The sequence below is a fragment of the Vulpes lagopus genome, chromosome 3 (genome assembly GCF_018345385.1).
Source record: "Vulpes lagopus strain Blue_001 chromosome 3, ASM1834538v1, whole genome shotgun sequence".
NCBI classification, from domain to species: domain Eukaryota; kingdom Metazoa; phylum Chordata; class Mammalia; order Carnivora; family Canidae; genus Vulpes; species Vulpes lagopus.
This window is the reverse complement of record NC_054826.1, coordinates 103,483,135-103,503,202: the sequence shown is the minus strand read 5'-3', so window position 1 is coordinate 103,503,202 and position 20,068 is coordinate 103,483,135. Positions and strand designations below refer to the sequence as shown.

Below are 20,068 nucleotides of genomic sequence, written 5' to 3'. Positions count from 1 at the left end.
CCACTCGGCGCCACCGTGAGGGTGACGGGTCGGGCCCACCGGTTGGCCCCCGTCTGCCTCAGCTCCTCCCAGCTACAGCTGGTTCCTCACGTGTAGGCCTCCGGGGCTCCCAGAGTGGCCTCCGGGGACTTTCGGGGTTTCCGGCGGCCGCCGTCCGCCCGCGCGCCCCCGCCAGGCCCGGCCAGTGGCGCGGTCCGGGGCGGGGCCTGCGGCGCCGGAGGCCCGCGGAGCAGGTGAGCGGCGAGCCCGGGGAGGGGTCGCGGCCGCGGAGGGGCTCGGTGCAGGCCGGCGGGGGGGCCCGGGCTCCGCGGGCAGCCGGGGGCCGGCCCGACGGACATCTCCGCCTCGTGCCTTCTGTGGGCCTCTCGGCCGGCCGGGGCGGCGGCGGCTCCCGCAAGGAGGGCTCCCTCCTTAGCGACCCAGCTTCCCCGCCGTCGGACCGACAGACAGACACTCCCCCGCGACGGAGCCCTCGCGCACCCCAGCCTCCCGACCGCGCGCGGCCTGAGCGCCTGGCCACCGGGCTCCCGGTCCCCGCCGCGGCAGGACTGGCAGGTGCACGCCCCGGCCCGGGGGGGCCGACGGTGGCCCGAGCGCCTTCGGGGCAGACGCGCTGACCCTGGCGGGGAAGCTCTGCCCCTGAGCGTGGCTGGCGCCGGCCCACGCTCCCCTCCCACCAGGGTCCAAGGTTGGCAGGCCCGGAGCTCCTCAGGCCCCGAGCTCAGGGCCCTGCTTGCTCCTCACCACCTGCCAGGACCACCAGGCCGAGGTCTAGCGTCCAGCCCCGTCCAGCCCCGGGGGGACCCAGGCTGGGGCAGTGGCTGCCTGGGGCCAGGGTGGGTGGGACCTGGCCCGGACGTTTTCTTTGCAGGGATCTCCAGCATCACCATGGACCCAGAGTGCTCCCAGCTCCTCCCGGCTCTCTGTGCAGTTCTGGCAGACCCCAGGCAGCCCGTGGCAGATGACACCTGTTTGGAGAAGCTGCTGGATTGGTTTAAAACGATAACCAAAGCTGGTAAGGGGAGGATGCTGCTGTCGACTGTTCTCCGGAAGGCCAGAGGGTGCATGGGACTCTCCTGTACAGGGGAAGGAGGGACCCTCTGGTTCCCTTCCTTCCATCCTAGAGAGGCCGCCTGGCGAGTTGGGGACAGCATCAGTTGAAGTCTGAGGCAGTGAGCAGGAGAGCTTGATCTTGGTACTCTCAGCTGCTTCCTGCCCTGGTCCAGGCCTCCTCCTTCAGTTCACTCTAGATGGCTGTGAGGGCAACGAGGAGCTTACTTTGTTGTTACTGTTGCATTTGTTTGTCTGCTTTTAGGAAATCATTTTTTGTTATGAAACTAACGTGTATCCTTTAGATAAACCTTGAACAACACAAAAGAGTAAAGAGGAAAATTAAACTACCATCTTTTAAATTTCCTTCCAGCCCATTTTCTTAATGTGTCATAAAGCTGAATTTGTCTTTTTTTTTTCTTTTTTTTCTTTCTTTATTTTTTAAGATTTTATTTATTTATTCATGAGAGACACAGAGAGAGAGAGAGAGAGAGAGAGACAGAGACACAGGCAGAGGGAGAAGCAGGCTCCATGCAGGGAGCCTGACATGGGACTCAATCCCGGGTCTCCAGGATCAGGCCCTGGGCTGAAGGCAGCGCTAAATCACTGAGCCACCCGGGCTGCCCTGTCTTTTTTTTTTTTTTTTTAAGAAGATTTTGTTTATTTATTGAGAGAGGGAGCAGAGGGAGAGAGAGAATCTCAAGCAGACTCTGTGCTGAGCATGGAGCCCCACAAGTGTCTGGATTCTACAACCCTGACATTGGGACCTAAGCTGAAATCAAGTGTCACTTAACCAGCTGAGCCACCCAGGTGCCCCAAAGCTGCATTTTCTTATAAAAGCAAAGTCACGCCATAAATACAATATGGTGTGTTGCTTTTTTTCTCTCTCTTTTTTAAAGATTTTATTCTTTTTTTTTTTTTTTTTTTTTTGAGAGAGCATGAGCGCATGTGCAAGTAGGGTGGGGGCAGAGGGAGAAACCAGCTCCCCTTGCTGAGCCGGGAGCCTGATGGGGGACTCATCATGACCTGAGCCAAAGGCAGACACTTTACCAGCTGAGCCACCTAGCGCCCCTTGCTTTTTCTCTGTTAGCACTACAGTGAGTGTTTTCTCTGTAGAACATGCTGATTTTATTGACTGTCTGGTGTCCACTATATGAATGGACCATAACTTACACAATCACACCACTGTTACTAGGTGTTTGTGTTTCTGATGTTCCCTAGTGTAAATAATGCCCTACTGGCGTTTGATCTCTTGACTACCAGTGATCTTAGGATAGCACCCGTCATTAATTCCTGCTATTTGTTCATTTGGTGTACCTGCTTTTTTACCCTCCTTTGAATTGAACATCTAGGTCTTTTCTAATACATGCACGTAAGGCTGCACACTTCCCTGGAAGCTGCACCCCACAGGTTTTACTGCTCTGTACTTTTGCTGTAGTTTGTTTCCAAGTATTTCATACTCTTCATTGTGATTTTTTTCTTTACACACAAACAATTTAAAAGGGTTTCTTTTAGATTTACAACGTGCGGTTTTCTTCAGTCTTATTATTGATTTCTAACTTATTAGACTTTAAAATACCTGTATTTTGATTTCTTTGTATCCGTCGAGGCTCTTACCATGGTAGAGTATCCTATTTTCTCATTCTATAGATTTTGCTTCCTGCTGCATTTCTGGTATTTGTAGAGTCTTCAGTGGTGGCCATTTTGTAGTCAAATTTTAAAAATTACTTTTATTTTTTATTATTATTTTTAAAAAGATTTTATTTATTTACTCATGAGAGACATAGAGACACAGGCAGAGGGAGAAGCAGGCTCCATGCAGGGAGCCCGACATGGAACTCGATCCCAGGTCTCCAGGATCACACCCCAGGCTGCAGGCAGCACCAAACTGCTGTGCCACCAGGGCTGCCCTAAAAATTACTTTTAGACAGGTTTCTTTGAGATATAATTTACATACCATGGAATTGACCCAAAGTATACAGTTGATTGGTTTTCAGTAAATTCACACACAGGGGGCTTGGTACAGCCATTGCCACTGTAATTTTGCAGCACTGTCCGTCCCTTAAAGGAAGCGGGCCTGTGCCCCATGGCCTCAGCATTCTGCACAATGAGAACGGTCTTCACACGCGCTCCTTAGTTCAGATCTCCCTGGTTCAAGCTCGCTGTGTTCTTGCTAATTGGTTTGCTTGATTGTTTCTGAGATGGGAAGACCCTACCCTGAGATTGTGGATTCAACAGTTTTTCTCTGAAACTCTGCTTGGTTTTTTCCTTTACAGATCTTGAAGCTAGCTTAGGTACCTGCAGGCTTAGACTGTTCTACCTTTGAATGATGACTTTCTTCTTGAAGCACTGATGGTGCTTTTAGCTTTCAAGTCACATTGTCAGATGTTCTTCTGGATGCAACTGCCCTTCTAAGGCAGGAACCTGCATGCTGTACCCTCGCTGCTGCGCTCCTAGCCCTTCTGTACTGTCCTGCTTCCTCTGGTCTATAACACTATGCGGCTGGCTTAGTCTCAATTTAATATGAGCAGCGCCCTAACAGATGATCTTCTTCATTTGTTGAGCCTACTGTTTATTCTATTTGAACCTATGTTCTTTGGGATTTTTTTTTTTTTTTAAGATTTTATTTATTTATTTATTCATGAGAGACACAGAGAGACAGAGGCAGAGACACAGGCAGAGGGAGAAGCAGGCTCCATGCAGGGAGCCTGATGTGGAACTCAATCCCGGGTCTCTAGGATCACACCCTGGGTCAAAGGCAGCGCTAAACTGCTAAGCCACCCAGGCTGCCCTCTTTTGGATTTTTTAGAACTTCCCATGCCTTGTCTTTGTTTCTTTCCCCTCCTTTCTGCCTTGCATTGGATGGATAAAGCTTTTTTTTTAAAGTTTTTCATTTTCTGGTTTTGAAATTATGCATTCCACTTAGGTTCTTTAGTGGTGACTCTCACACACAAACTGGATTTAAAAAGTCAAAAGTTAAAAAAAGTCAGAAGTTAACTAGAATCTCTATCCTCCATTCCACTGACACAAGGATCTCAGGGCCCTTTAACTCCAGCACAGTCTAACTGTTACTGTCTGGCATTTTGATTCTATCTTGTCTTAAGACCCATCAAAAAGTTACTTAGTATTTAAGATTGGTGCGTTTTTAAATTCGCCCATGTGTTTATTGGCTTCTTGGATTCATGATTCTCTCTTCCTTATGCTGTTCTCTTTCATTCTCCCTGAACCACATTTGTTGATGGTTGTGTCAGCAAGGGCCTCTTAACAGGAAACTCAGCCTGTGCCACACAGTCCCCTTCACCAACCTGAGTGCCTTTGAATAGGAGAATCGTGGAGTATAGACAACTCTGGTGCCGCATCTGGGTGAGGATGGCTGTTCCATTGTACTTCCTTGCGGGCAGCACTCTGAGTGTAAAAGAAAAGCACCCACTTGGGAGGTAAAAGTGGTCTTCTGCTTTAATTTGCATTTCCTTTTTTTGTAATCAGCAGCAACAGGAATGCCTGTTTTGGTTTGCTAGACACTTCTATTTCCTGTCCTGGTCCCTTACCTGATGTGGAGGTGATGGCTTTCTACTTCCTGCCCTCCCATCAAGTTCAAGTCATGACTCCCTTGTTGCAGTTGTTGCAAATGTTTTCTCTTGGTGGGATTGCTAAACCTAATATCGGGGGAGAAGAAGGTCTGGGAGTTGCCAGAAGAATGGTCCTTTATGGGGCACCTGGCTGGCTCAGTCAGTTAAGTGTCCAACTCTTGATTTTGGTTCAGGTCATGATCTCAGGGTCGTGGGATGGAGCAGTCAGACTCCATGCCAAAGGGGAGTCTGCTTGACATTCTCTGTCTCCCTCTCCCTCTATTCCTCCCCCTACGTGTGCACATGTGTGCCTGCACTGTCTTTCTCTAAACAAATAAATAAATAAATAAATAAATAAATCAAAAGAAAGAAAGAAAGAAAGAAAGAAAGAAAGAAAGAAAAAAGAAAGGAAAGAAAGAAAAAAAAGAAAGGAAAGAAAGAAAAAAAGAAAGAAAGAACAGTCCTTTAAAGAAAGCTGCATCACTGTGCCCCAATGACACTCTCCCTGGCTGGGCCTGCCCCCAGGGTCCAGTCTCCTGTTATTACAGGAGAACCCCTGTCTGGTGGAGCTGCTGTGTCACGTGCTGAAACCCCAGGACCTGAGTTCCAGAGTCCTCTCCTTCTCACTCCGCCTCGCAGGGGTATTTGCAGCCCAGGAAGATTGCTTCCAGTATCTTCAGGTGAGCCGGGTCTTCCCAGCTGAGGGATCCACAGGGAAGTGCACAGCTTGCTTTTGCTACAGGTACCCCAAGCAGTGGTGGCCGTAATCCCTAGGCCTCTGAAATGTGCTGACCCATGTTTTGTCTTATATCATGAGGTTTTTATTCCTGAATGTGAACCTTCTTTGAAAAACCGGCCAAGAATGATGTTGGGGTGAAAGGGTCAGGTTTTTGGAATCAGATAGAGCTGGGGTTGGCTCAGTTCTGACACTTGGCCTGCTGTGTGGACTTGCCCAAGTTCACGAGCCCTCTGAGCCTTAGTTTCTTCCTGTGACAGACAGGAGAGTTGTACACGTCATGTGGAACTGTCACGAGGGCTAACCAAGACTGTCGGTCTCCCACTTGGTCCTGTTGGATGAATGAATGAATGACTCATAAGAATTTCTACTTAGTGATAGACATGGAGTTTGGGGAGCTCCCCAGAGCACTGCACCTCACAACGTTGCATGCTCCTATGTGGGCACAGCTGGGTTGGTTAGGCGATGCCTGAAGGAGCCTGTCTAGCCCTTCATTGGCTTCTCTTGGCACCTCTCAGAGCCTCACCAGCTCTTGGGGAAAGCACATTAACTTTCTCTGACCTGGTGTGCACAGGGCCCCAGGAAGGCCATGCTATGATACAGTCACCTGAAGAGAGGACAGTAGTGGGGAGGGATGTGTTCTTTCAGTAGCTTTGGGATGCTGTTCATGGGTGCTCCTCAGTCTGGCAAAGCAGATCCTCCAGAGGCATGGCTCAGCACAGCTTGCTGTGGACTGACTTTCCAGGATGTTCTCTGGCACCTTACTATGCCAAAGTGTTTTGGGGCATAACTTTGTGCTTGCTGTCCTCATGGTACATAGGATAACGCACACGTACCCGTGGTACCTTGCGGCATATGGAGCTCTTCAGGGTTTGCAGAATCACTTTTGTTTTATCCTGGCAGCCCTGGCCAGTCATCAGACCAATGGCCTTTATTTCCCAGATGAGGAAACAGGGGAGGCTTACTCTAGGAGCCTCACGGAATAGAGAGTCTGCTGCTGGCTACACGAGGGACGAGGGCCGCAGTGCCAGGCTGGCCTCCTGTTCCCTCCTCAGCTGCCCCTGCACACACTCCCGGGTGGTCTTACAGCCCCACGGGCTCCTCACCAGCCAGCTGCTCTGCAGTGGACAGCTCCAGGCAGGGGGCTGAGCTCTGTACCCACCCACTGGTGAAGGGCTGTACCTTCCTTTGGTGACAGAAACCTCTCTACCCACCTACTGGTGAGGAACTGTAACTTCAGGGGGGTCCCTCTTTGATGACAACAGACCCCACAGGGGGCCTTCCCTGTGAGCTGCTAGCAGTGGCACCCCCTCAGGGGCCCGTGACTGCTATAGAGTTAGACTTAATCCCTGAGTGAGTTAGACTTAATCCCTGAGTGGGTGGAGCCTGTCTCCAAGGTCTCTGGGTCCCTGATCTAGGCTCGGTCCCTGATCCTGGAGTCTGAGATGATTGGAAGGCCCCTGTACCTTGATGGTTGGGCCAGAGCCGATCAGGATGCTCCGTGGCCTGGCTTGCTCATGGCCTGGGCTCTGACTGCCGTGCCTGTTGTGCAGATAGGCTCAGAGGGAATAGCTGCACCAGCGAGCACTGACTGCCCTGGTAAGAGGCAGCATACTGTGTTGAAACCAGTAGTGGTGGAGAATCTTGTACACGTGGCAGCAAATGTAGCACAATGCATGATTGTACTGTGGGCATCCCTAAGCTGGTGGAACTTGAGTGGGGAGTTAGCCACTGCCAGCTGGGCGGGAGCGGAGGGGGGTTAGCTTTGTGGGGGCAGTGGGCTCGCAGCTGGTTTGTAAAGGGTTTGAACAGGTACAGGGAGTGAGGCGGGCCGAGCACAACAGGTGTGCTGGGGCATCTGGAGTGGGGGATACCCAGAGGAGGGTGAGTGCCTTGGTGGACCCCACATGCCCAGCTCAGGAGTTCAGTAGGCTTTGGAGTCTATCAGGGGTCTGTGAGCCCGACGTCCTGGTCAGAGGTGGACTTTTGGAGGTGAAACTCATGGTACTGTTTTGGGGAGAGGATTTCTAAAGTAAACCAACAACAGGATTGATGAACCTTTGTTTAAAACCCAGTTCTCCCAAAGCTGTATCCTGGAAGGCAGACTTGGCCGTGCCTGGGCTGCCATGGCTGGCACTGGTGGCCACCTGCCACTTCCCGGAAGCACAGCTGCCTGTGGGCTCCCTGTGTTGGCAGCAAGAGAGAAAGTGCCTAGAAAAGTGCCTTGACCAGCCCCGAACAACAGAAAAATTGTCCACGATCTGCCCGCCTATGGGAACGGGCCCAGGTCACCACTTCCTTCTGTACTTCCCAGCAGGGGGAGTTGCTGCCCAGGCTCTTTGGGGAGCCAGGGCCCCTGGGAGGAGCCGCCTGGACTGCCCCCTCAGTGCGCAGTGGCTGGATCCAGGGCCTGCGCTCCCTGGCACAGCATCCTAGTGCCCTGCATTTCCTGGCTGACTGTGGTGAGTGCCCTTGCCTGCCCCGCCTTTAGCCCGTGGCCTTGCCATACCTATGCGACCTCATTGCACCTTGCTGGGCTCATCTGGGAAAGCAGCTATGATGTCATGGGGCTGTTGTGAGGGGCACCCGGGGTGACTGGGGGGCCTGAGGCTCCTCGAGGTCACTGCAGTGTCCTTTGGCTTACAGGTCAGACCCAGCAGTTAGGGTTGAGTTTGAAACTAATTAGAATCAAAAGCTTCCTTCCAAGGGTCTAAAGCTGCCCCCCTTGGTGCCCTCCGTGCTGGTTCCCCTGCCTCTAAGCAGAGGGGAGGCTGGGGCCTTAGTGGTGCCTCTTGTGGCTTGCTGCATTCGGGCCCTTTCCCTGAGGCTCCCAAGTCTGGCAGTTAAAGCCGCCTGGTGGTTTTAGCATCTCTGTCCTCTACCTCGGATTCTGTTCCAGCTGAAGCCCATTTTCTTCTCTCCTTGCCCCTATCCCTTCCCCAGGTGCCGTTGACACCATCTTCTCCCTGCAGGGAGATTCCAGCCTGTTTGTGGCCTCGGCAGCTGGGCAGCTCCTGGTGCACATCCTGGGCTTGTCCATGCAAGGCCTAGCCGAGGGACACCCCAGCCTGCAGGCTGGTGATTGGCCAGTGTGTGCCCAGAAGATCGTGGATCACATAGAAGAGTCCCTGCACTCCACAGCCGTCCCACAGATCACACAGGCTCTAAACGTCCTGACCACCACGTTCGGGCACTGCCATGACCCTTGGACACAAGTTCTGTGGGTACGGCTGAGTCCCCTAGTAGGCAGTCTACTTGAGAAAGACCCTGTCCCAGCTGCACACTCGCTCGTGGACCTCCTCCTCAGTGTGGCCCGGTCAGTTCCTCTGGGGTGCATCCGGGGGTGGGTAGGAGTTGGGGGCACTATTTCCCTTGGGGAGTCTTAGGGTAGCTGTTACACCTGAGGCACATCTCATGGGCCCAACCAGGGCACCGCCTGGAGCAGGGGAATGCCAGAGGGGATCTGAAAGCCCACCCACCTAGGAAGGACTCTGTCTCAGCTGAGCATGCCCCAAGCCAGGGCTGTGGCAGTCCCGCCGCTGGGTGCTTCGTGGGCTTTGGTGGGCAGGACAGAGAACTAACTATCTTTCTGGGCTTCTCTGCAGTTCTCCTGGGCTGAGCTCTTCTAGCTGCGGCCTGTGGGAGACTCTGGCTCAGACTCTGAACCATCTGAGCCCTACCCAAGCAGGGCCGCTGGCGTTAGGGATCCTGAAACTGCAGGACTGGTAAGGATTGGGGTTTGTTTTATGCAAGGACAGGCAGAGGGGTCTGAAGCATAGCCCTCGTGGTCAGGGACCTTTTGGGGAACTCCTGACGTCAGAGAAGGGTCGGAGGCGGCCATTGGGGGTATGGCTGGGCCGTAACTTGGTTATTACCAAGGTCTTGCTGGAGGCTATGGCTTCTACGTGCTGTAGTGACAGAATGTTTTCAATGAAAAACTGTATAGGCTCCCCAGAGATAAAACAGAGGCTTGGAGCTGTTCCCTTCTGAGCAGGGTTAGGTTCGTACCCAGGATCTGCTCCCCACTTTAGCGGCTTCAGCATGGCATGCATGTCAATGGGGGTAGGGACTAGGGGCCCTGGGAAGGTAGAGGGGGACCCAGTGGGCAGGAGTGGCTGGACAGCTTCCTGCAGGGAGAGGAAAGGGTGCGTGAGCCTAGAGAGATGGGAGGAATGAGTAAGTCTTTCCAGGGTTCTGGGTAGATGAGAGGTGGTCATGTTGGCCCAGGTTAGGGGTGAAGGTCGCCACAGGACCCACTCCCCAGAGGTTACTAGGGTATGGTGCAAGCCTGGTTCTGGGCTTCAGGCTGTCCAGATGTTCAGGGTGAGGTAGTGGTCCGCAGGGGGAGGACCGGGCAGCCAGCCTACAGGGAGAAGCTGTGCTGGCTTAGCCTCTCACCCCACTGTGAGCCCAAGAACACTCCCTGGAGGTGGGCCTCCTGTCCCTGGCCCTGAGTAGACACTGTCCATTGGAGCAGGCCTGTCCTTCAAGGGGCTCTTCCTGGGGCCTGGGGAAGTACATTCCAGCAGCTCCCATGGAGTCCCACATTGCTGGCCTGTGTACTGGTGGCCTGAGTGCTGGTCACAGTGCTTGCAAGGAAGCTGTTTCTCAAGGGGGTGTCCAGATCCCCAGCACTGGCCTCTTTGCTCCAGATTTGGTGGAGAGGTCAGGGTCAGGAAGCGGCACTCACCGTGTCCTCTGTGCTTAGTCCACAGGTGCTGAGGGCCCAGGCCTTTGTCATTCTTCTCCAGCCTCTGGCCTGCGTCCTTAAAGCCACGGGTCAGGACCCCGGACCCTCAGGTATGCTGCTTTCTGAGAGTAGACAGGTATAGGATGGGAGGCCCCTGGGGTCCCAGACATGTCCTTTATATTGGGGCAGTGACCAGCATGGTACCTAGCTCGCTGCCTCTGCCAAGTGCAGGTGGATGGGTGTAGGTTGTTGTCACAAGCGTTACTGCTGCTTGTCTCGTGTCCCTCCTGGGATTCACGAGGCAGCATCACCCCTCTGTGTGCTGTCCGGGGTGGCCCCAGAGCAGCTGGGTGTTCATGTGGACTTGAACCACATGGTGGTTTCTGTGACCAGGGTGGTAGTAGGGGGGGTGGCTTCCCCTGCTGTGACTCACGTTGCTTCAGCTATGAAGTGTGTCGAGGATTAGCAAAGTGGACCCAGGTGTGCTCGTACCCCCATGTTGAGCACAGGGATGAGTATCCCAAGTAGTGGGACTGGCCCAGGAACAGGCTGTGGCCAGAGCTAGGCTCGATGGCTCAGGAGCCCTACATACAGGTTCAGAGCCCAGCTCTAGCCAGCCTGTGTCACCCTGGGCATGTCACCTACTGGGAACCCCCGGTCCTGGTCTCCAGTGTGTGGTGGCAGCCGCGGGGTCGGTGGCCCTTAGCGAGGCCTGCAGTGGCCAAGTAGGAGGCACCCGCTGATTGGGAGCTGCCTCTGGCTTGGCCTGCAGATGTGCTGGACAGTGCTACAGGTGACTCTCTGACAGTGGACGCGCTCCTCTCCTCCAAGGCGGCCTGTGTGGGTCTCCTGTGCCGGACTCTGGCCCACCTGGAGCTGCTGCAGCCACTAGTAAGTGCAGTCCTGGCCCATGTCCGCAGTGGCAGCCGGAATTGGGGCCTGCACTGACCTGCCCTCTCTCCCAGCCCCAGCGCCCCTGCCCCTGGCCTCAGGAGCCCCTGCTTGGGGCCGCGGTGACCCTGCTGCAGTTATGCAGGGGCTCAGCAAGCCCTGCCTCTGACGTGGGGCGCCACCTCTGCGCGCTCCTGCTGGGCTGTGTGCGGGTGCAGCGGGCGGCCCTGGATTTCCTGGGGATGCTGTCTCAGGAGACAGGTAAGCCACGGTGCCCCCGCAGGCCCTGCTCACCTGCTGCTCAGCTGCACCGGGGATCAATGTCCTCTGCATGTTCTCTCTGGGGTAGGGTTGGGGTTCGGCTGTCTGACTTGTTCTGCCCCTGCTTTCCTTGGATTGACGCACTTTTGTGCTGGGGAGGCCCCTGGAAGGGAAGGGTGGGTTCTTTCTCCATGTCTGTCTCAGGCCCCCAAGAGCTGGTGACGGAGGTGTTTGCTGTCCTTCTGGAATATCTCAGGAGCCCAGACTCCAGCCCCACGGTACAGGCATGGGGTGCAGGGGGCGGGGGGAATGGGGAGATGTCTGGGGAGGACCCCTGCAGGCCTCTCGGAACCAGGTCTCTGTGGGCCACAGTTGCTCCCTTTTTTTTTTTTTTTTTTTTTTAAGATTCATTTAGAGAAAGTGTGGGGGAGAGGAGTGGGGAGAGAGTTTCAGGCAGACTGTGCACTGAACGCAGAGCCCGACTGGGGCTCAGTTCTCACAACCCTGAGATCATGACCTGAGCTGAAACCAAGAGTTGGACGCTTAGCTGACTGAGCCACCCAGGCGCCCCCAGAGTCACTTCTTAAAGTGAGTTTGGAGGGGCAGGCAGCAGCACGGGGTTTGACCCAGGGCCTAGCAGTGGTGAGGATTGGGCACCAGGGGAGCTGAGCCATGGGAACAGGGCATGCTCTGGCGCAGTGGGGAACTGGAGCCAGATGGCCTCTGCACTTGGGATCCAAACTCTTCGTCAGCGTTTTCTGCAAACGTGGCCTCCCCGTGGCCCTGTGGTGGCTGTGCTCTGGTGGGTGCGGCGTGTTTGCCCCCTGCCATTGAGCAGACGGTTAGAGGATGGGACAGAAGGCATGGTGGATTCCTAGGCCTTGGAAAGGGTGTCTGGAGAGTCTCTCCGGCAGTCAGGGACCTTACGGGAGCCACCTCCTTCTATCGGGATCCGCAATGTCAGTTCTGCCCCTGCCTGGTGCTTTCTGCCTTGTGGAAATGAAAGCCAGTGCTTCCTTCTCACCATACCCCGGGGTCCCCTCTTGTGTCCTAGGGCAGGCACAGGAGTGCAGTGTGGGCAGATGGGAGCAGGCAGGCCAGCTCGGCCCCTCACCACTCCTGGCCCTGCAGCCCTGCTTTGCCTGCTCCAGGTTCTGAAGAAAGCCTTCCAGGCCACATTCAGGTGGCTCCTGAGCTCACCCAAGATCCCCGGCTGCTGTGATCTAGAGCCCCATGCCCTGCTGGTCCTGAGAGGTAATCTTGGCTCTTCCCAGGTAAACCAAGGGAGTCGCCGGGTAGAGGCAGTTGGGGGCAGGATGGGCATGGCCTGGGCCACTCTGAGCTGCCCCTCCTGCCCCAGAGCTGCTTCCTGTGCTGCAGAAGCGTCTGTGCAGCCCCTGCTGGGAGGTGAGGGACTCCGGCCTCGAGTTCCTGACTCAGATGACCAGACACTGGGGAGGTGAGTACAGGGCATAAGGGGGACCCGACCTTGCCATACTGGTTGTCTCTTGTCGGCTTTGGGAAGCAGACCACCTAGGCTGCCCTTGGGGAAACAAGGGAGGAGGCTTTGGACTTGGGCCTTGGTCACAGCCAATGTGGCCGCTTGGACCCTCCCAGGGCAGGCTGGCTTCAGACATGCACTCCTCGCTTCGGAGGTACCCAAGCTTACCGAGCAGCTCCTACGAGACCCTGAGAGTTACGTCCGTGCCAGTGCAGTGACCGTCATGGGGCAGCTCTCCAGCCAGGGGCTGCATGTCACCCCTGTGAGCCCTGAGCACCCAGGGGGCCAGCAGGTAGGAGGCTATGGGTCCCCAGGCCAGGTAGCCCACACCTGGCAGCTGTCTTGATGCACAGGGTCCAGTGGGTTGGCCACTCGGTCTCAGGCAGTCTGGGGCCAGGGTTCTATTGGACACATTACCTGAATCTGGCTCTACTTCCAAGCACTCCTTTTTGATACATGAGCAAATGGAGGGATGAGGGGAGAAGCAGGTTTAGCCCCAGACCTGCGTGACAGAAGATTCTTGGGGGGGCGGATCTTCCCTGCTGTAACCCGCGCCTGTCAGCGGCGGCTCTGTCTCCCCTCTCCCCTCCCACCGCCTCTTGCTCTGTCTTCCAGAAGAGTCTGCTCGTGGAGCTTCTGCATATCCTCTCCACAGATTCAGAGGGATTCCCGCGGAGAGCAGTCATGCAGGTCTTCACCCAGTGGCTGAGGGACCACCATGCCGACGTGGTGGGGGACACGGAACAGTTTATGGCCAGGGTGCTCCAGGTTGCCAGCCAGGATCTGGACTGGGAGGTCCGGGCCCAGGGCCTGGAGCTGGCGCTGGTATTTCTGGAGCAGACACTGGGACAGTTCCACTCCCACTGTCCCTATGCTGTGACCCCACCCGTGGCGGCCCCAGCTGGCCCGCTGGCCCAGGCCCTGCAGCCACTATGCCGAGTGCGGCTCTTTGAGTTTGCCTTCCGTGCCTTGTTTGACTGTGACCGACCTGTGGCTCAGAAGTCCTGTGATCTCCTCCTCTTCCTGAGGGCCAAGACTGCTTCTTCCTCTGGTAGCCTGCAGGAGTCCAGGAGCGGCCCAGATGTGGCCTCCGTGGAGGCTGCCTTGCAGAGGTGGCAGGCAGGTGATCAGGGCCAGCCCCTGGGGGACCTGGAGCCTGAGGTCGTGCTGGCTGTGCTGAGGTCTGTGGACCTGGAAGGCCTTCGGGGTGCGTTAGCCGAGGGCAGTGACCACATGGAGAAGAGCCCTCAGTCACTCCTGCAGGACATGCTGGCCACGGTGGGCGTCCTGGGGGAGAACGAGGCCGACTGCTACTGAGCCAGCCCAGTGGCAGCGTCCCCAGCGTCCCTCTCCCCTGTGCCACGTCCCTTCCTTGGGACTGTTGTCCTGAGATCTCTGGCTGACCTGGCTGCACGAGGGACTATTCAGGGAGACCGGGACCAGGTGAGCCCAGCAAGGTTGAAGAGTCCATCTTGATGTATTATTAAAGAAGTGGCTTATTTTTTACTCTAAATAAATGGCATTTGATGGTGTCCCTGAGTTAGCCTGTGTTCTAAGACTGCCCAGGGGTAGGTCCCAGGCCCAGTGGGGCTTTGGAAAAGCAGCATCTGGGGGAGGATTTCTCTGCCAGACAGCCATGTGCTTCATGGCTGTGGGTCAGGGGGGTCTCCACCCCACTGTGCCCCGGGAATGCCCAGGCATCCGAGAGACAATAGCTCGGGCTGGAGAGTGTCCAGCCCTGGATTCTAATCCCTGGTGATAATGACCCCAGGTCGGACCAAGGCCAGTTCTCCAGCCTCTGAACCTGCAGGATCACCATATGCTTGTAGTGATTCAGAACCTGCTATCTCAACTGACCAGGAAGGGAGAGGTGCTGGTGGTAACATGGGGGCGGGGGCGAGGGAGGATGGTCGGAACCTGGGCCGGTGCCCAGGGGGCCACACAGCTGCACTGGGACCAGCTCTGCTGTCTCCCAACTTTGGGATACTGGGCACATCACTCCCTCTTGGAGCCTGTTTTCTCATCTGTGAAATGGACATTCTCCCCTTTGGCTCCCACAGGCAAATGTCCTGGAGTTCTCTGCAGCTGGCACCGTCAACGAAGAAATCTCCAGAGAAAGAAACATTTTTAACTAAATTAAAGTACAACTTACCGAAGTTTGTGGGGTGAAGCCGTGCTCAGAGAGAAGTTTAGGCATTGAATGCAGGGATTAGGAGATGGCGAACATCACAGATCAGTAGGCTCTGCCTTCGATAACTAGAGAAAGAGCAGCTTACATCTAAAGCAGGAAGAATAGGGCAGTCCAGGTGGTTTAGCAGTTTAGCTCTTCAGCCCAGGGCGTGATCCTGGAGACCCGGGATCGAGTCCCACGTCAGGCACCCTGCATAGAGCCTGCTTCTCTCTCTGCCTGTGTCTCTGCCTCTCTCTCTGTCTCTCTCTGTCTCTCATGAATAAATAAAATCTTTATATATATATATATATATATAGCAGGAAGAATAGAAAAAATTAGAACCGAAATCAGTGAAATTGAAATAGGAATTCAGTAAAGAAAATCATCTTAGCCAAAAGCTGATTCTTCGAAGAGATCAGTAAAATTGATAAGCTGGGTATGGAAAAGAGAGTAGGTACAAATCACTAGCCCGTGAAACAGAGGTGGGGACCTCAGTGCAGGTGATAATAACGGAATGCTGTGAGAAGTTTCAGGGTCACAGCTTGACCTAAATGAGATGGCCAATTCCTTGAATGACAGTCCACCAAACTCACATGGAAGAAATAGAGGATTTAAATTAGCCTGTTTCTGTTAAGGAAGTTGAGTCCATAACTCCTAACTCCCAAACAGCACCAGGCCCAGACAGGTGTGCTGGTGAGCTGTACCAAGCACAGGAGGAAGCAATGAGCGCTCTCTGCTCTCCTCCAGAGTGCTCACTCACCCTGACCCCCAAATCAGACAGAGGTGTTCTAGGGAAGCACCAGAGACCAGCGTGCCGTGAATGGTGGTGGTAGGCATTGTCATAGCTCTGGCAGGTGGGATCCAACAATGGAGAAATTCTAGACTGCCACCAGGTGGGATTCGTCCCAGGTGTGCAAGGCTGGTTCAGCCTTTGAAAATTAACGTAAGCGATCACGTCCACAGGCTCAGGAGAGAAACTGCACACTGGTACCAGTCAATGCGGAAAAGGCACCTGCTAACCCCTGCCCTGCCCTGTTCTCACCTCAGAGGTGAAGGCCCTGCCACCTCTGGAAAACCTGTGCACTTTGCCGACATCACACACAACCTTCTGGAGGGAGAGGAATGTGTGGGCAGCGGGGGGACCTGCTCAGGAAGGTTTGTGCGCTGTGGAAAGAGCCAGGGGTGTCCTGGGCCGGTCTGCATTCCCAGCGTGGGCCCGGTTGCCTCCACCTGCCCACTAAGGGAGACTGGCCTGCCAGATGCACTCACGGTCAGGGCCCGGCTCCACCTCTGACAGGCTGTTGGGTCCTGTAGATGCCCCCCCCACCCCGCCCCGAGCTGTGTGGGCCTCACCAGGCTGTTGAGAGCTGACAGGGAGACATGGGGCGTCGTTCGCAAAGTGGTTGGTACATGTTAGCTTCTCACTTTCCTCTTTTGTCTCCAACTGCTGTGTTCCTGAGGTCATGTGAATTGACCTGCCCACCTCCTTCCCCTGGTTACATACCCACACCCACACACACACTCCTGCCCAGACTTCTCTCTGAGTCCTGGACCTGCACACCCACTGCACACGGGTCAGCCATACTGGGGTGGGGCAAGGACGCTGCATGTGGGACATCATAACACTTCCCTGCACCCTCTGCCTCTCTTGTGGGTTCCTGGGGCCACTTCTTAATGTGTTTCCTTCCACTGACCTTCCCTTTCTCTGGCCCATTCTCCCTGGCTGCAGAGTAATCTGTCTAAGCCTGGTCATTGTCACTTCCCTGCCTACAACCTACCATGGCTCCCCATTGCCAGCAGGCTGCACGGAAGATTCTTAGGGCCAGGTGCCCATCAGCCTCTCCTGCATGGTGTCTTGCAAAGCCCTCCCCGATTCTCCTGGAAAATCATCCACAGGAGACTGAGTCACTGGCTGTGGCCCAATCTCTGGGCCTTCAGCCATTCCAGCTTCAGCAGGTGGTGGAAAGCAGGTGCCTAGGGAGACTGCACTTATAGCAAGCACCTCGGGAGAGCCTGGTGGTGAAAATCCCCGTTTGGGTTAGTCTGAACATGTCATTCTGTCAACCGTCCTTCTTGGGGTACACTGATAGCAGGTATAGACTCTGAGCTGGCAGCTGTTTCTTCCAGCGCATGGGGGTCCATGGAGCACGCCACTGTCCCTGACAGGGGGACAGCAGGGGGACCCCGAGAGGTCACTGCCGGCCTCACTTCTGTTCCTGAAGGTAACCTGTCTTCTCTGTGGCTGCTTGGACAATTTACTATTGTGTAGGTGAGGGTTGCATTTTTGTTTTGTTTTGTTTTTTTTAATTCTTGGGATTCACTGGGATTCTTGAATCTGGATTTTTTTCCACCCTGGCGAATTCTCAGCCCCTGTCCTTTCAGATGTCCTTGATGCATATTGTCTCTCACTTCTAGAACACCAGTCAGTCCCTGAGATCTCACTTTTCCCCTCAAATATCCTGTCCTTTGATTTATGTCCCATTCTGTACTGTTTGAAAATTTGCCATCACTTCATATAGCCTCTGCTGTGTGCTGACACTTTCAAGCTTGCCTTTTAATTCTTTAAACATGGCAAGCTCAAGGTGCTCTATGGCCTGTCTACACTAGTTGTAACACTAGCTGCTTATCATACCCCTGAAGATGCCATGGATGAAACTCACTGCTTACAGAGTGGTGGGTGCACTGAGGCTTCTTTCCTGGGCAGCTTTCCTCCCAGGGGTGAAGGGGACCCGGGCCCTGCTGTCCTGGTGTCACCGTCTGCCCATGGCTCCTAAGGCTCCTGTTTGGGACCTCGCCAGGTGTGCAGAAATGAGAGGAGAACATGAAAGGTCAAACAGGCCAGGCTTTGTGGGTGGGGTGCAGAAGGCACAGGTTACTCTGCACATTCCCAGGTTGGGGCTTCAGTCATGTGGTCACGACCAGCGTGGCAGGGCAGACAGAGGAGAGCGACTGGGGCCAGCCAGCCGGGATCTGCCATGACATGTCACATGGCACCTCGCTTCTGCCTGTTGGCTGTTGACTACTGACTGCTGGCTTTCAAGCACTTGGAGGGCTCGCGTGAAGGGGAGCTTTCCTAGGGAGGAGCTCAGTGGGGACCTCCCTCAACCCAAATTCACAGCTTGAGCCAGGGAGCTCCACCTTGGGTGTAGAGTGGGTGCTCTAACGTCTGAAGAACTGTGGTCATTCAACTTTGGGTCACTCTTGGCCAGTTCCCTGGGGTTCGTAGCAGGATGGGGGGCAGGTTTAATTCTGACCCATTCCCACACTAACAGCATAGCCCTTTAGGTTTTCAGTTTAGGGTGAGGGGGGTTTTTTGTAATACAACCCCACTGTGGGCAGAACTGGCCCTGACTTCTGCCCTCCAACCCCACGAGGCCACCCAACAGGTATTGGCAGGTGTTGACAGATGCTCTCTGGGCAGAAGGGTGCCAGCCAATCAGAATTGATGTTGGACACTGATGTAGCCAATCAAGGTGCAGCAGCTGACCACCAGCACTGTTGCTATGCAGATTTCTCTTCCCAGTGAGAGCAGTTTAGATTATCTGGGCCACCCATATCACTGCAAACAGGGAGAGACACGGGACTTAATGCCACCTGTAGGAGCCCTGAGGTGCCCACAAGAAAGTGAGGAAATTGCTCAGACACAAGCCCTCCAAGGAGGGCTCTCAGTCCAGGGATGGAGGACAGATGCCCCTCAGGGTGGGAGCTCTGAGCCACGGTTCCCACTGAACACAGGCTGAAAAATCACACCGTCTCTGACCCACTAACATGCAGCTGCCCAGGAGGTGAAAGGTTTCCAAACAGGTGTCCATGGAGTGGAAAACTTAGAGTATGAAAGTTTTCCACTTCTGGTCCCCAGGTCCTGTGGCCACAGCCTTGGGCGGGCCAGCCACCCTCTAGCACCTGGGAGCTGTGGGCTCCTGGGAGGCTGAGGTGAGCCTCACACATGAGTCTCCATCCCTAGGTTCCAGCACAGGGCTGGCACATAGTAGGTCTGTGTATGGCCCGCACACTCTGGCCTGGTCCTTAGCATCCTGGGTGGAGAGCTTTTAGGGCACTCAGCATGTGCTGACTACATGAGATTGGGTGGCTGGTGGCCAGGGCCCTTGGGTAAGGGTATATTGGTTAGCTACTGCCGTGTAACAAATCATTTCAAGCCAGTGACTTAAAACAGCAGTGTTTGATTGTTTCTGCAGGGTCTGGGGGCCAGCCAGGCAGTGCTGCTTCCCTGGGCTTGATCTCATGCATCTGGGGTCAGCTAGTAAGTTTTTGGGGGTGGTCTCAGCTGGCATGGCCTAGGCCCCCTTTGTTCTCTCAGCTCGCAGCAGGTCAGCCCGGGCTTGTTCTCATGCTGTCACTATAGCCTAGGAGAGAACAGGCAGAGGCACACAGCTCCCTGGGGGCCTGAACTCAGAACTGGCCTGGGTCACTTCTGTCATCTTTTATTGGCCAAAGCAAGTCACAGACAGGCTCAGACTCAAGGTGGGATAGAGGCTCCACCTCTTGATGGGAGTTTCTGCAAAAGGCACAGATGGTTCAGGGAAGGGTGGAGACTTGGGGTTGCTTTTGAAGTTGTTCTTCCACAGAGGGGGAGCCCTGAGACCTTGCCCCATGGAGTCAACCTCCAACAAGATGGGAGGCTGGGCCTTGGTGCTCACAGAGCTACTGACCTGCCTAGGATAGGCCTCCAGTGGGCCAGTGGGGACAACAGTCCTATCTTAGGACACAACCATGAGCTCTTTGTGAGCCAGGCCCATGCCTCAGGCAGCACTGCAGCAGGCACGGAAGCTTTGTTGAATGACTGGAATGATCGAGGTCAGCTCATGTCGTACATAGCAAGAGGAGGTCCTGAACTTCCTTCTCAGGGTGCAAGCCTAGTTCAGGGTTGAGGGGACGTCTCTACTCCTGGGAGCACAGCCCCTGTGCCTGCCTGGGAGCCTGAGGGCAGAGACCTCGAGCCTCATCCCCTCCGTGGATACTGTCTTCCCTGCACTTGTCTGTTCCTGTCAGAGCCAAGATGTGTCGCCATGGAAACTGCTTGGCAAACACACCAGCAGGCAGAGGCGGCAAACAGCAGCTTGGGCGCCTGTTGCAGCGAGGGTGGCGGGGATGGCATGAGCGAGTGAGCGAGCGAGCACGCCTGGCTGTGTGTGTGACCTGCGTGTGTGAGGGCTCGGGGTGGTGTGCAGGGAGGGCGGCC

The 20,068-nt window shown here is 55.0% G+C and overlaps 1 protein-coding gene across 8 annotated transcripts; it reads left to right on the top strand.

Annotated features, from left to right (window-relative positions):
• Positions 1 to 14,230, top strand: BRAT1 (BRCA1 associated ATM activator 1). Of its 8 annotated transcripts, none has more exons than XM_041750304.1 (14): positions 240 to 555; positions 872 to 1,015; positions 5,145 to 5,299; positions 7,670 to 7,817; positions 8,299 to 8,671; positions 8,961 to 9,080; positions 10,064 to 10,155; positions 10,818 to 10,936; positions 11,011 to 11,197; positions 11,402 to 11,475; positions 12,349 to 12,451; positions 12,558 to 12,656; positions 12,815 to 12,990; positions 13,317 to 14,230. In XM_041750304.1, exons 2-14 carry the CDS (start codon positions 889 to 891, stop codon positions 14,013 to 14,015), a joined length of 2,472 nt encoding a protein of 823 aa, XP_041606238.1. In that variant the 5' UTR covers positions 240 to 555; positions 872 to 888; the 3' UTR covers positions 14,016 to 14,230. The 8 variants fall into 8 exon arrangements, with proteins under 8 accessions (XP_041606234.1, XP_041606238.1, XP_041606237.1 ...); XM_041750303.1 differs by having other exon boundaries at positions 13,314 to 14,230; XM_041750300.1 differs by lacking the exon at positions 240 to 555 and adding an exon at positions 1 to 233 and having other exon boundaries at positions 11,011 to 11,475; positions 13,314 to 14,230.
• Positions 14,231 to 20,068: the final 5,838 nt, after the last annotated feature.

Bases quoted from the DNA above. Each gene is read 5' to 3' on its own strand.
- BRAT1 (XM_041750300.1), top strand. From the start codon at position 889: ATGGACCCAGAGTGCTCCCAGCTCCTCCCGGCTCTCTGTGCAGTTCTG. The intron at 5,300-7,669 runs GTGAGCCGGGTC...TGTACTTCCCAG, and splicing joins ATTGCTTCCAGTATCTTCAG to CAGGGGGAGTTGCTGCCCAG. The intron at 12,452-12,557 runs GTAATCTTGGCT...CTCCTGCCCCAG, and splicing joins TGCCCTGCTGGTCCTGAGAG to AGCTGCTTCCTGTGCTGCAG.